This window comes from Natrix helvetica (assembly GCF_964273705.1).
Source record: "Natrix helvetica genome assembly, chromosome: 16".
NCBI classification, from domain to species: Eukaryota; Metazoa; Chordata; class Lepidosauria; order Squamata; family Natricidae; genus Natrix; species Natrix helvetica.
In genome coordinates this window covers 1,999,386-2,015,133 of record NC_138563.1, presented here as the reverse complement: position 1 = coordinate 2,015,133, position 15,748 = coordinate 1,999,386, and the positions used below count along the sequence as shown (strand labels likewise).

General features: G+C 46.2%; 1 protein-coding gene across 1 annotated transcript in view; it reads left to right on the top strand.

Moving 5' to 3' along the window:
* IL6R (interleukin 6 receptor) overlaps positions 1–11,608 on the top strand; it is a 14,215-nt gene extending 2,607 nt beyond the window's left edge. Inside the window, exons 2-10 of the mRNA XM_081967836.1 lie at positions 3,724–3,978; positions 4,093–4,213; positions 4,446–4,624; positions 6,172–6,332; positions 6,696–6,843; positions 7,802–7,845; positions 9,022–9,100; positions 9,388–9,484; positions 10,392–11,608. Coding sequence (XP_081823962.1) covers positions 3,724–3,978; positions 4,093–4,213; positions 4,446–4,624; positions 6,172–6,332; positions 6,696–6,843; positions 7,802–7,845; positions 9,022–9,100; positions 9,388–9,484; positions 10,392–10,617 — 1,310 coding nt within the window. The 3' untranslated portion in view covers positions 10,618–11,608. The remainder of the gene's footprint in view (positions 1–3,723; positions 3,979–4,092; positions 4,214–4,445; positions 4,625–6,171; positions 6,333–6,695; positions 6,844–7,801; positions 7,846–9,021; positions 9,101–9,387; positions 9,485–10,391) is intronic.
* The last annotated feature ends 4,140 nt before the right edge of the window (positions 11,609–15,748 follow it).

Here is a 15,748-nt window from a genome sequence, read left to right as displayed (position 1 = left end):
ACTCTGTCTCCGGCCATTAACCTTTAATCAAATGCCAGACGTTTGCAATATAAATAAAAATAAAATCACGTATTTTCCTGCCGGATCCGTTTGCTTTTCCGTCCTTAACCCCTTTCCCCCCCCTAAATTAATTAATACCCCACTGCCAGGAATCTAATACAATAAGGATGCGCTAATTGCTTTTCCTGAAATCTAATCGCTTTGAGTTCAGATTTTCCCCGGCTAGGCGAAAAACAGACCTAGGTTATAGCAAAGCACTCCAAAAACCAGCTTCCACTCCCCAGGAGTCCTCAGACTTAACAACTGTTCGTTTAGGGACCATCCAAAGTCACGCTGGCAGTGAAAAAGGGGACTTAGGGCCGTTTTTCCAGACTTACGACCGTCATAACCTCTCCATGGAGCGAGAGACGGATTCTTAAGTGTGCTGTGCCTCGTTTTGCCACCTTTCTCGTCGCTAAGCGAATCTTTGCCATGGTTAAGTTAGGGACACGCTGGTTCAGGGAATCTGGCTTCGCGAAACCGGATCGCTTGATTCCAGGACCCTGCGTCACAAATACGAGTCGCTTTGCCAAACGTCGTATGATCAAAATTCAGACGCAACTGACTCGTGTTTACGATGGTGACCATGTCCCGGCGTCATCCGATTCCCCCACTTTTGAGACTTTGAGTCAAAGGGGAAGTCAGATTCGCTTAACGGCCGTGGCAAGAAAGGTTGCAAAACAGGGCAAAGCTCACTTCGCAGGCATCTCGCTTAGGGACGGAAACGTTTTGAAGCGCCACCGTGGTCGTACGCCGAGGACTCTAAATCTTTGCATGACACCCTTTGCAACGTTTTTTTTTTCCAGCAAGCCATCCGAAATGGGGGGATTCTGGCTTTTGGTTTTGGTCCGACCCGGGTGCGAATTCACCCATTTTTGCTTTAAAAAAAAAAAAGATTCGCCCCCGTGTCTCTTTTTAGTCTTCGTTAAATTAGCGTCGCTTTTTTTAAAAGCGAGGCAGGTGGCCGCTGACCATTTAGTAAGTCAATATATAAATCGCAGCAAATTAGGCATGCCGAAATCAATCACGGCTCGACACGCGTCCTCGAGAAAGTGGTGGGAGTTCCGCGGGCCGCCACCTCCCCTGTTTAAACAAAGCGTTCGTTTGAAGCTCTTTTTTTTTTAAAAAAGGAAGAAATAACCACATTAGCAAATGACAATTTACCGGTTGTTTATTTCCTGGCGATTCTAGGAATTGTTTGCCCTGCCTATTTGACGTGACCTTGAGTTCCTTTCCACACCAATTGAACCCTCCCTCGAACCCGCATCTTTCTCCTCTCCGTTGCTACGGAGACGCACTTAAAAAAAAAACCACACAGACATACAAAAATTTGTCAATATTTGTTTTTCGGCAAAGCTGAAACCCCAGAAGACTGGAAGATGTACGAACCAGCCGACGTTAATTAAATCTAATTAAATCCTTCGCTGCTTTCTGGTTTTCTTTTGACAGGAAGGGCCGTTTTTCGGCTTTGAGCCAGCCAGAGGGTCAGTGCCCATTTATACCGACTCCATTCCATGCTCCCATACCTTTCCTTCTTTTTATATTAGTTAGAAATCTTTTTTTTTTATTGTTGTCCTCTTGGTGCCTACTTTATTTCCTTGAAAATAAGACCTCCCCGGATAATCAGCCCAATCGGGACTTTTGAGCGCAGGCGCTAAAATAAACCCTTCCCCGAAAATATTGCAACACAACAGCCGCCACGAGGTGACCACGCTCGCCGCCTCCTGCACTCCAAAAATAAGAAGACCTCCCCGAAAATAAGACCAAGCGCTTATTACGGGGGTCAAAATAAAATAAGACCCTGTCTTATTTTCGGGGAAAAACATTTTGCTTGCTTCGATTCTGTGGTCGAAAGAACTGTTTTTTAATCTGTTATTATTCTCTCTTTTATTTATTAAACACAAAACTCCATCAACCAAACATGTCGGGGTGTTTAATTCGTTGGAATTCGTTGGTGGGTTTCAGCCGGTACGGCCTGGTACGGCTGTACCAGTAGAAGCCAGGAGCACCGGCCAGCATATCGGTACGGTGGATCGTTTGGCCCGCTTGCATTCCATACCTGTTTATAAGGCAACCGGCGAATTGCGCACGCACGCCTGCACGACCGCCGAGCAGCATGCACGACTACGATGCCCGGCCCCGTTCACACAGCGGACTGACGCGGACCGGAACCCACCACTGGCTGAAACCGGCAGCGACCCAGGCCTGCCACGCCACCCCGAACCAGTTCCCTGGTCCCTTCTCTCGTCGCCAGCATATTTCTGCACGTGGGCAGAACAGTTTTCAGTAAACTGCGCAGGCGCAGCTGGCGGGCAAAACGCCGTCTCTCAGCGAACCGGTAGTAATTTGACTTTGGAAGAGACGCAGGTGGCGGGTTCAAATCCGAGGGCCGAGCCCTCCCCGTTGCCTTTGGACCCAGCTCAGCCCTCCGATAAAAGTATTGATCGGAACGAGACGTTTTCCCACATCAGCAGAAATGTTTATCTTCCCTCGTGCAGAATTCCCAAGGTCGGGAGGTTGGAAAGTCCTCGCTTCGATCTGCACGGTTTGCTCCTAAGGGCTGGGAGCTGGATGGGGAGGTTTTTTACGATGTTTTGAACTCGGTGCGCCGTCGCCCGCCTGGCTTTTGGCCTTCTTATCAATCTGTTATGAAGAGATAATATTCTAATATCTGTCCTAATGGATGGGGTGCAACATTGTTGTATTGTACATCATCTATAAAAGGGTTGTGAGTCTTGTTCTCTTCTTTTGTAGCGTTCTTTCCTTTTTCTTTTTCTATCTCCTGGTGTCCATTTTCCTTTTCTTTTTCCTCTTCTTTCCCTTCTTCTTCTCCTCTTCCTCCTCCACTTTTTCTTTTCTTTTTTCTTTTCTTCCATTTTTATTTTTATTTCCATCTCCTCCCTGCTTTACTTCCTCCTTCCCTCCTTCCCTCCCTCCCACCTCTACTTTCACTTCTTTCTTTCTTCCTCCCTCCTTCTCACACAAATTCCCTTCCTTCCTTCCTTCTCTCCCTTTCCTTCCTTCCCTCTCCCTCCCTTCCTCTTTCTCACACAAATTCCCTCCCTCCCTTCCTTCCTTCATTCTCTCCTTTCCTTCTTCTTTCTCACACAAATTTCTTTCCTTCCTTCCTCCCTCCCTCCCTCCCTTCCTCTTTCTCACACAAATTCCCTCCCTCCCTCCCTTCATTCTCTCCTTTCCTTCTTCTTTCTCACACAAATTTCTTTCCTTCCTTCCTCCCTCCCTTTCTCTTTCTCACACAAATTTCCTTCCTTCCTTCTTTCCTTCCTTCTTTCTCTCCCTCCCTTTCTGTTTCTCACACAAATTTCCTTCCTTCCTTCTTTCTTTCCTTCCTTCCTCCCTCCCTTTCTCTTTCTCACACAAATTTCCTTCCTTCTTTCCTTCCTTCTTTCTCTCCCTCCCTTTCTGTTTCTCACACAAATTTCCTTCCTTCCTTCTTTCTTTCCTTCCTCCCTCCCTTTCTCTTTCTCACACAAGTTTCCTTCCTCTTTTTCACACAAATTTATTTCCTTCCTTTCTTTCTTGTCTCCCTTTCCTTCCTCCCTTTCTCTTTCTCACACACATTTCCTCCCTCCCTCCCTCCCTTCCTTTTCTCCATCTCCTCCTCCTCCTCCCCTCTTCCCTTATCTCCCTTTTCACTCTTTTTTATTCTCTTTTCTGCGGCAGCTCCACCCGCCGGTACCATCCTCGCCCTGCCAGGCTCCAATGTCACCCTGCCCTGCCCGGAAGGGGAGTCGGGGAGCAACTATACTTGGTTGCGTTGGAAGTTTGAGAAGCAGCCGGGCTCTTCCACCACCCCTGCGGTGTGGGACACCTCAAAGGCCACCCTTTTCCTTCCGTTCGTCCATCCCAACCAGTCGGGATCCTATACCTGCTCCGAAAATCACCGGCTCCTTTGCACCCACCATTTGATTGTGGAAGGTGGGTGTTTTATTCCTCCCCAGTTCTTCCTCCTCCGTCTTCTGCCCTTGAGCCACTGCACCAGGGTTCCTGAGCATATGCAGAGTGCTTATCTCTCTCTTTTTTTTTTTCCAGAGCCCCCCAAACCTCCAGATTTCAATTGTTTCCGCAGGAGTTTAGTCAAGGATATTCTCTGTGAGTGGAGAACTTTTTCTCCGGTGTCGAAGCCCTCGAAAGCGACGCTCTGGATGCAAAGGTCTGTATGCGAGGGGGAGCAGCCCGTTGGTTTAAATCCCCCCCCAGTAGTCCCTGACTTACGACTGCTCGCTTCAGCGTCCGTTCGAAGTTACGATGGCCCTAAAGAAAAGGGGACTTCGTTTTTCACACTTACGACCGTTTGTGTGAAATCTCCCCCTGTGGGGCCGCCGGATCAAAATCCACACCTTTTGTCCGTCGACTTATAGTTAGGAGGTTTCCTTCCCGGGCAGGTTCACGGGGGAAAACCACACGGAGCAACAGTGCCGCTACTACAGCCGCTCCCAGAAGTTTTTCTGCCGTGTTCAAGGGATGAACAACGAGGAAGACGGGCTGCTGCTGGTGTCTGTCTGCGTGGCCAACCTTGCAGGGACGGCGCGGAGCCAGAAATCCTTCCACACGGATGTTTTGCGTGAGTGTGCTTGTCTCCACGCAATCGATGGGCCATTAGAAGGAGACAAAGAACCCCAGAAGATTTCCTCGGCCATCGGAGCATTGCAATCTCTGCATCTGTCCTATCTATTGTCTTCCTTCCTTCCTTCCTTCCTTCCTTCCTTCCTTCCTTCCTCCCTCCCTCCCTCCCTCCCTTCCTTCCTTCCTTCTTCCCTTCCGTCTACCCTCCCTCCTTCCCTCTTTTCCTTCCTTCATATCTATCTATCCATCCATCCATCGTATCATATCATATCTATCCATTCATGCATCCATCTATCATCTATCTCCCCTTCTATATTTTTATTTGTCCATCTATCTGTATTACTTTCTATCTCTCTCCATCTACATTTCTATCTATCCCTATATATTACTTTCTATCTCTCTATCTCTCTCCCTCTTTCTATCTATATTTCTATCTATCCATCTATCTATATTTTTCTCTCTCTCTATCCATCTGTCCATATTTCTATATCCCTATCTATATTTCTATCATTTATACATCTCTTTATCTATCTACCCACCCATCTATCTATCTATCTATCTATCTATCTATCTATCTATCTATCTATCTATCTATCTATCTATCTATCTTCTATCTATCTATCATCTATCTATCTATCTATCTATCTATCTATCTATCTATCATCTATCTATCTTCTATCTATCATCTATCTATCTATCTATCTATCTATCTATCTATCTATCTATCTATCATCCATCTCCCCTTCTATATTTCTATCCATCTATATTTCTACTCCATCTACATTTCTATCTATCCATCTATCTATATTACTCCCTCTCTATATCTACCCATCTACATATTTCTATATTCCTATCTATATTTCTATCACCTATCCATCTATTTCTATCCCTCTCTTTATCTACTGACTCATCTTCTCTTTATATCTATCATCTATCTGTGTATCTCTATAATCAATCTACCTAATTTTTCTTCTAATCTGTCTATCCTATTTATCTAATTATCTATCCATCCATCTTCTAATCTATTTTATCTGTCTATCCTATCTATCTATCTATCTATCTATCTATCTATCTATCTATCTATCTATCTATCATCTATCTATCTATCTATCTATCTATCATCTATCTATCTATCATATCCATCCACCTATCTTTCTTTCTTTTTTTCTGTATCTCCTCTATCATCTATAATTTATATTATCATCTATCTCTTCGTGCTTTCCCCATCTATCTTCTCTTCCAGCTTCATCTCTCTCTCTCTCTCCCTGTCTATAATCTACCTCTCCATCCATCTCCCTCTGTTTCATCTTCCTCTGTCTTCTATCTATCTGTCTGTCCATCCAGTCCAACCCATCCATCCATCCATCCATCCATCCATCCATCCAGGCCTCTTTCTTTAAGAGTCTCCCAGGATGGGGTGGGGGCAGAGCTCCCTTCCTATCCAGCCCCCCAACCTGGGCAGGATCAGACACCTGTGTGTCCCCCCCCTTGCTCTCCTCCCAGGAGACCCCTCCCAACTGCTTTCCCACTCCCCTCTCCTTGCAGTGAAGCCAGACCCCCCGGCCAACGTGCAGGTCCACCCCGTGAAGAATGAACCCCACAAACTCTACATCACCTGGAGGAACCCCAATTCCTGGGGCTCCAAGTACTACCACCTCCAGTTCCAGCTGCGTTACCGGATGAAAAGCTCCCAGACCTTCTCGGAGGTGCGGATTTCTTTCCTTCTTTCTTCCCCCCAGTGGATGGGAAGGTGGGTGGGTGAAAAAAAAAACCATCTTGTTTGGGGCTCACGGGTGGGAAAAAGCGGATTCAGAATAAGAGAGTTGGAAGGGGCCTTGGAGGCCTTCTAGTCCAGCCCCCTGCTCAAGCAGGAGACCCTTTCAGACAATACCATGTCCAGTCTCTTCTTGAAAACCTCCAGTGATGGAGAAGGAAGGGAGGGAAGATTAGAGAGGGAAGGAAGATTAGAGAGGGAAGGAAGGAAAGGAAGAAAGGAAGGAAGATTAGATCCTACGTTTCATCTTCCCGTCCCTTCCATTGAAGCTTGAAGTCTTCTTCTCTCCTTGCAGGTCCACCTCAACCACGGAGTCACCTCCTACACCATCGTGGATGCCGTACGGAATTCACCCCATATTATCCAGGTCCGGGGACGGGAGGAATTTGACCACGGGAACTGGAGTGAGTGGAGCCGGGAAAACGTGGGCATCCCGTGGTCAGGTTGGTGTTGACCTCTTCAAAGGGGCATGTGAAAATTAAGCAAATGGACCACAAAATAATAATAATAATAATAATAAGAATGAGAATAATAATAATAAGAATGAGAATGAGAATAATAATAAGAATGAGAATAATAATAATAATAATAATAATGAGAATGAGAATAATAATAATAATAATAAGAAGAATGAGAATAATAATAATAATGAGAATGAGAATAATAATAATAATGAGAATGAGAATGAGAATGAGAATAATAATAATAATAATAAGAATGATAACAACAACAACAACAATAATAATAATAATAATAATAATGAGAATGAGAATAATAATAATAAGAAGAAGAAGAAGAAGAATTAGAAAGAATAATAATAATAAGAAGAATGAGAATAATAATAATAATAATAATAATAAGAATAAGAATAATAATAATAATAATGAGAATGAGAATAATAATAATGAGAATGAGAATGAGAATGAGAATAAGAATAAGAATAAGGAGAATAATAATAATAAGAAGAAGAAGAAGAAGAATGAGAATAATAATAATGAGAATAAGAATGAGAATAAGAATAAGAATAAGGAGAATAATAATAATAATAATAATAATAATAATAATAATAATAATAATAATAATAATAATAATAATAATAATAATAATAATAAATAATCGCAGCCTCTTCGTGTCTTTTCTCCCCTGTGCAAAATGCTGGCTGGGTGTTAGCAAAAATCAGAGAAAATTAGAAGAAGGGGGAAAAAAAGCGCCTTAATTTTCTTAGGAAGTCGTTTTTATTTTACTTTATTTCTGCACTTCCAAGTTTGGGGAAAAGCCGATTAAGGGGAAGGAGTGGAGGCCGTTGCAAGAGGGATTTGCAACAACTCCAGGCTGATTTTCCTTCAGGTTTTCCCACTGGGTATCTGTTCACTATTCCTTTCTCGCTCCTTCTCTTTCCAGAGCCTGAAGATTTCAAGCTGGAAACAGCCGATGACGCTTCAGAGGTAAGTCAATTACCTATGGCAATTTTTTTTTTGTTTACAGAGAAGGAAAATGTGCAGAAAAAAAGAGAGGAAGGGAAGGAAGGAAGGAAAGAAGGAAGGAAGTAAATAAAAACTGGAAAGAGAATGAAGAGAGGAAGGATGGAAGGAAGGAAGGAGAGAGGGAGGGAAGGAAGGAAGGAAAAACCAGGAAGAGAATGAAGAGAGGAATGATGGAAGGAAGGAGAGAGGGAAGGAAGGAAAAACTAGAAAGAGAATGATGGGAGGAATGATGGAAGGAAGGAAGGAGGGAGGGGGGAAGAAAGGAAGGAAAAACTAGAAAGAGAATAAAGGGAGGAATGATGGCAGGAAGAAAGGAAGGAGGGAGGGAAGGAAAAACTAGAAAGAGAATGAAGGGAGGAAGGAAGGAAGGAGGGAGGGAGGGAAGGAAAAACTAGAAAGAGAATAAGGTAGGAAGGATGGAAGGAAGGAGGAAAGAAAGGAAGGAAAAACTAGAAACAGAATTAAGTGAGGAATGTTGGAAGGAAGGAATATCTAGAAGGAAAAAAGAAGGAAGGAAGTCTGCATAAAATCTGAAACGAAGGAAAGAAAGAAACAAATAGAAAGAGAAGGAAGGAAAGAAGAAAGCAAGGGAAAAATAGAGAAGGAAGGCAATTGGAAAGAAAAGGAAGGAAGGAAAGAAAGAAAGTTTCCAGAAGGATAAAGGAAGACATAAAACCTGCAAAGAAGGAAGGAAGCAAGGAAAAAAACAGAAAGAGAAGGAAGGCGGGAAGGCAAGAAAGAAAGAGAAAGAAAGAAAGAAAGACTCCAGAAGGAAAAAGAGGAAAAGCTCCAATCTGCTAACAACTTTCCCTCTCCCCCCATGGTTGTTTTTTCTTTTTACCATTTTATTTTTATTTTCTAAAAAGAGGAACTGCGATTTATTTGGGGCGCAAGGCAGCTGTCCGGGGCTCTCCCTGCGGAGAAAAACAGTTGACTCGTCCCTGGCCTCCTTCCGTTTTCAAACTCATTTGAATGCCTTCCTTCCTCCCCCACAACCCCCTTTGCGAAAGCAAGCAGCAACCGAAAAATTGATTTGATTCCTCCCCCCCAGCCTAGTTAGCGACCTCCCCTCTCGTCGTAACTCGAGGACCGGCCGTATTCCGACCCGATTTGACGTCTTCTCTCTCTCTCTCGCAGGACTCGTCCGATCCGAATGTCTCCGTCTCCTTCACCCCCACCGTCTCCCCCTTCTCCAGCCACACGGAGAAGCCCCTCGGTGAGTGGGGGGGGAGGGAGTGGGGGGCTTTCTGGGGGGGAGGAGGGGGTGCCCCGATGGGAACCCCCCCCCAATTTTGCAAGCCCGGGCAAAGATTTTGGGAGAAAGCCATCAAAATCTATTTTATCTCTTTGCAAAATCTTCCTGGATTCCATGGCCAGCTTTCCCAGAATCCCCCCTACAGCCGCAAAGCATTATGGGAGAGCTGGGTCCAGCCCCGGAGGGGGGGGGAGTGGGCTCATCCCACAGGCCTTAACCGGGGTGGGGGGTCTTTTTTTTGCTTCCAGGGATGGAAGAGGCCACCGGGGTTCCTCTTCATGTTTTCCTCATCATGGCGATCAGCATCACGCTGGGGCTGGCCTTGGCGGTCGGCGTCCTCACCCGGTGAGAAAGGGGTCTGTCTCTTTTTTGGGGGGGGGAGGGGGAGATGGGGCGAACAAACTGGGTTAAAGTGGGAAGAGGGGAGGAAACGTGGTTTGGTTTGGTTGGGGATTCACTGGGGGGGAGGACAAGCGGAGCTGGGCACGTCCTTCCTTCCTTCTTTCTTTCCTTTCCTCCCTCCCTCCTTTTTTCTCTCCTTCTGTCCCTCCCATTCTTCCCCCCTCCCTCCTTTCATCCCTCTTTCCCTCCTTCCCTCCCGTCACTCTTCCCTCCTTTCATCCTTCTTTCCTTCATTCCTCCCTCTTTCCTTTTTTCTTCCCTCCTTCCCTCCTTCCTTCCTCTTGCCCATCTTCTTTCTTTCATTCCTTCTTTCTTTCCTTCCTTCCTTCTTCCTTCCTCTTGCCCATCTTCTTTCTTTCCTTCCCTCTTTCTTTCCTTCCCTCTTTCTTTCTTTCCTTCCTTCCTTCTTCCTTCCTCTTGCTCATCTTCTTTCTTTCCTTCCCTCTTTCCTTCCTTCCTTCTTCCTTCCTTCCTCTTGCCCATCTTCTTTCTTTCCTTCCTTCCTTCCTTCCTTCCTTCCTCTTGCTCATCTTCCTTCCTTCCTTCCTTCCCCCCTCCTTCCCTTCCTCTTGCCCACCTTCTTTCTTTCCTTCCCTTCCTTCCTTCTTTCTCCACTCCCTCCCTCCTCTTTTCATGGTCCCTTCCTCTCCCTCCCCATCCAAAGCCACATTCTTCCCTTACAGGCCTGCCCACCTCCCCCTCCCCACCCACAGACCCCAAACACCCCTTCCAGAACCTCCCTTCTTCTCCCCTCCCCCTCGAGACCCGCGAGGTCAGGGAGGGGCTCTCAACCCCAAACCCCACCCTCCTTGCCCCTCCCTTCTTCTAACAGGGGTCCTTGGCATTCCAGGTACTGCAAGAAGTGGGGTCTCCTGCCCTTCGGCGACATGAAAGCCAATCCTGTGCCACCTTCCTATGCGCTGGCCCCGATGTCCCCGGAGCCCCCCCTGAGTACCTCCCCCCTGCTCTCCCCTCCCACCTCCCCCTTCAGCGAGAGCTCCGTCGACAGCCCCCGGACCCCCGACCAGGGTCCCTACGACATCTCCAACGCCGACTACTTCTTGCTGCCCAAGTGAGATGGGGGGGCGGCCTGCGGAGAGAAGACTCTGGGGGTGCAACAAGACCCCCACAGCACCCCAAAACCTGCCTTTTGGGGCAGCCTTGCAACCCTTGGCCAAGGATCCTCCCCCAAAAAACTTCAGAAAGTCCCGGCATCCCAAATTTCTGGACCATGGACGGTCTGAAGACGGAGATGTCAGACACCTCTCCGGCCAAGTTCGGACGACGCCTCTCGTCCCGTCCCGCCAACAACGGGAAGATGCTGTGGATGATGGTTTTGCGGGTCGCGGGAGGCCTCCCACAATGCCTTGCAAAGAACCGAACACCTTAAAAAGGCTTTTGCTAGATGGGGAATCTCTTTTCAACCTGATCATCCGATCCGGTCAGTTTCACCACTTGGTGAGGTGTTTTTTTTCCCTCCCCAGTTTACTTACCTTGTCAGTTTCCACCTGCTGTTTCCCCAAAACTTCCTTTTATTGCATCAACCTGCATCAAAAATACCCCCTTTCCTTGGTTTTTTTAAAAACAGTTTTAAGGTTCTCTCATCCTACCTGAATGGTGCAACTTTATAGCTTTCCTACCCCCCCAAAAAACAGGAGTTTTAAGTTTCCCTTATTGGCCTTAAAATACACATTTTGGAATGATTTTCCCCCTCCAGGGATACAGACGCTGTTCAGTTTATCCTCTGATAATCCCAAAAGTCATTTCTGGCCTGTTTTTTTTAAAAATACCTTTTTCAGCAGGGAAAAGAAGAAAAAGAAGGGGGGAAAAAAGACTTTTGCAAAAGATTTGGGAAGAACCGTTCCCGAGCGGCCTTCGAATTCAACTTGGACGCAACTGGGCTGCTTCCAGATGTGACTAAAGCAGAGGTTGCAAATCTTGCTTGGTTGACTGGTTTTTCTGTCTAACCCAAGGACAAATGTTATTATTTTTCATTTTTTCCCCCTTCACTTCAACTTTGGGGTTTGGAAGAGGACAATTTTTAAGAGTTTCCGGTCGCCTACATTTTTTATTATTATTATTATTATTTGGGATGCTGGATCCAGAATCTCTCGGGGCTTGTTTTCCGGGGCCAATCGTGAAACTTTTTTCACGGAGTTGTGAATTTGGGGTAAAAAGATTCCCCTTGCACATACATGCTAGTCGTTCCTGACTCTAGGGGGCGCTGCTCATCTCCGTTTCAAAGCCGAAGAGCCAGCGCTGTCCGAAGACGTCTCCGTGGTCATGTGGCCGGCATGACTCAACTCCCGAAGGCGTATGGAATGCTGTTCCCTTCCCACCAAAGGTGGCTCCTATTTGTCTACTCGCATTTTTTACCTGCTTTCGAACTGCTAGGTTGGCAGAAGCTGGGACAAGTCACGGGAGCTCACTCCATTATGCGGCGCTAGGGATTCGAACTGCCAACCTTTTCTGATTGACTCTGATTGACACTGAGCCAAATCCTCTAGATTTGGGGTGCAAACATTGCAATGCATGGATTTGGGGGTGTTGAACTGTCCCCCCCTTTATTGCAAGCAAGAGACTTGGGCTTTGGGGGGGCATTCATTGACCCCCTTCAAAAAGCTTTGGGTCACAGCTCCGAGCCATTCTCAAGAGAACCAACTCGGTTTCCTTATTACAACACATTTTATTTTTAAAACATTTTGGGGTGGGGGAGTTGTTGGCTTTTTCTTTTTGCTGCTGGTTCTGCAAAACATCTGTTTTGTGTGTGTGTGTGTGTGTGTGTGTGTGTGTGATGTTCTTTCCTTCGTGTTGTTTTTCAGAGGTCAAAGCCTGGGCATTATTTGGCAATTCTGCTTTTTTTTTTTTTTTTGAGTTCGTTCGTTCGTTCTTTTTTAAACTTTGAGGGCCAGTTGTGAATTCGGGAATCCAAGGGGACGAAAAACTTCCCTGAAATGCAGGCTGGTCCTCGACTTACGACCGCAACAGAGCGCCCAACTCCTGCCCACTGAGCGAGGTACATTTGTTGAGCGAGGGCCACCCCCGTTTTACGATCTTTCCAGCCGCCGTTCTTACGCGGATCACAACTGTTGGTTAAGTCAGGAAAACTTGGCTCGTCTGACGGTCGCAAAAGCAGATCAGGTGACTCCACCCCCGGGAATACTCGTCGTAAATATGAATCCGTTGCCAATGGTCTTGATTTCAATCCGGTGACCCTGGGGGTGCTGCAACGGCCGTTAAGTGTGAAAATGGTTTTTGAGGTCATAAGTGTGAAAAACTGCCCTTTTTTCCCCCCGGCGCAGTTGTACGCTTGTACAGTTGTACAGTTTGAGCGGTCACTAAATGAAACAGTTCGAAGTCGAGGACTGCTTATGCAAGATACGATTGGCTGGAGGCAGAAACGGAAGAAATTCAACCCGATCGGTTTTTCCCTTGGTGGGAAAGAGAGACGAAAGTTGGCGAAGGACGGATTTAAAACGACTGAATTTGCAAAATTCAGCGCTTGTTGTGAAGCGAAAAATGTTGTTCCATTTGGGATGAAAAGTTAAAAAACGTTCAGCTGCATTTTTTCCCCCTCTGAGTGAATAAATGCATAAGGTGCTACTTTTGACTTCTGTGCTTTTGTGGATAAAAAGGTCGATGAAAAAAGTGGGGTTTCTAGACCTCAGGAACTTTAAGAGGGGTGGACTTCAACTCCCAAAATTCCCCATCCAGCATGCATGAATCCTGGGAGTTGAAGCCCACCCCTCTTAAAGCAGGCTGGATGGGGGATTCTGGGAATTGAAGTCCACCCCTCTTAAATCAGGCTGGCTGGGGGATTCTGGGGGTTGAAGTCCACCCATCTTAAAGGTTGAGAAACCTGCTCTAAACTTTGAATTTCAAACCAAGGCTGGAAACTGAGGCCACTTCTCTGTAATGGGTGTAAACACAAGACCAACATGTTTTTATTTTGCTTCCCTGTTCCCTCAATTCGAGACAATGACTAAATCATGGGATTTTGCAATCTAGGGCTCGCAAACTCTTCCCGGAGGTGAACCGCAGGTCCTTTGGGGGCCCTGAAAACAGAGTTGCCCAAAGTTTGATCCCACACCGTTGCTAAGTGAATCAGGCTCTTGACTTGACGGTCTCCAAAGGGGATGCCGAGTTGCGGCGACCGTCACAAATACGAGTCAATGGCCGAGGATCCGCATTTTGATCGCGTGACGATGGATCACGGATGCTACAACTGCCGTTTGGTGTGAAAAACGATCCTCGGTCCTTTTTTTCAGTGCCTTCGGTCAATAAAATGTACCGCTGTAAGTCGAGGACTAACTGTATCCTAGCAAAAACAACCACGGATCATCCGATGCCTTTAAAAGAGGGGATGGACTCTGGTTATTCCAGCCCTCCGATGGGGGTCTCGCTCGCCAGGAAGAATTTTGTCGCCGGCATCCATTCAAATTCTCGAATTTGGACGGTCGCCCTGAACCGCTAGGCCTGACCGCCTGTGAGCGAAGAGAGGAAAAATCGAGGGGCACGCGCTTTGCAATGGTCCCCCCCCCCAAACTGCTGGATTTTATACCTTCGGGGTTCCCAGAGGGGATTAAAAAAATAAACACCAAGAAAAATTATTTGTATAATTGTGAGCAGAAGATGAGCGAAATGTTTCATTTCATCTCAGATTCGGGACAGAATGAACATCAAATAAAACCGCCGCACGAGTCATGGTCCCCGGGGCCACAGGGCAGGAGGTGTTTTCTTCTGGGTTTGAGGACTATGGGGAGGGGAGGGAGGAGGGGAGGGGCTGCCCCGAAGCGTGAGAAAGGGATCTCGAGAGGAAGACAAACAGTTGAGCAATTTCGCAAGCGGGATGAGGCATTCGACAGGTTAAGAGGGAAATGGTGGCGAAATCTCTTTTTTTGTTTTCGATTTGGGGTGATGCCTGGTGGGAACGGAAGCGGGGTGGGGAGTGGGGGGACGACTGGAGGAAGAGGGATGAGAAATCTCCAGATTTTGTGGGAAGCAAACCTTCTTCTATATCTAACATGAGTTTGGTTATTTTTGTGGGGGTTTTAATCCTCCTCTTGAGCAGGGATCACCCCGTCGAAGTGGAAAGGGGAGCAAGCCTCGATTGACCCTCTCCAAATAAATTTTAAAAATTGTATCTGATGGGCAGGTCCTGATTTTGAGAGGTGGGGATGCAATGTTGGATATCTTTGGTTTTCCGTCCCCTCCATCGGCCTCCTCTGCCTCCCCTTTCCGAAGTCATCAGCCAAGTGGTCACTTTGGCCGATTGATGTGAAAGGGATTCAATAATTGACTATCTGGATACGATCTTAGGGATAGCATCCAGTTTGTGTTCTGTCCACATTTTTGCGTCTGTTTTGACCCAACGTTTTAGGAGAAACACAGCCCAGTTCTGAATTGAGTGTTTTGGCCAGTCCCTAAGCAAAGTTTGCAAACAGAACTTCTAAAAATCGCTTTATTTTCAAAGTTGCTTCCAAATGAGGCTGGTGAAAGACTGTAATAAAGAGATTTGGTTTGGTTTGGTTTGAGTTGAGTTGGGGTTGGTTGGGGTTGGGTAGCATTGGTTGGGTTGAGATTGGGGTATGGTTGGGGTTGGGTAGCGTTGGTTGGGTTGGGTTGGGTTGAGTTTGGGTAGTGTTGGTTGGATTGCGGTTGGGTTGGGATTGGGCAGACTTGATTGAATTGGGTTGCATTGGGTTGCATTGGGTTGCGTTTGAGTTGTATTGGGTTGGGGCTGTATTGGGTTGGGGTTGGGTTGGATTGGGTTAAGTTGGGTTTGGGTTGGCTTGGGTTTGGGTTTCAAATTCTAATCCAATCTCCCAAGCTGATGTCATCTACCAACAATCTGCACAGATTGAAAATCCTTGCAATCCAGCTTGCAAAAGTTAGAAAGGAACAAAATACAAACTCACAATGCTTGAAACTTCTCTGGGCCATTTGAGCCGTGGTAAAATTTATCCTTTTTAGCAGTAGCTGAAATAAGTTACACCATTCCCACCTCAATAAAGTGCAGGATTCCTTAGCTTTCTCTTATTTCTCTCTGGGTAAAAAAAGTTGAGTTTAACATTCAAGGGATAAAAAACACGATCCTTTTCTACCCGAGGCCATCAAATCATTCAAAATCAGAGCTCTATAATTCTTGGGTGTTTGAACCTCTCCCCCTAAATGTCAATGTCCCCTGATTTTCTTCTACATTTTCCA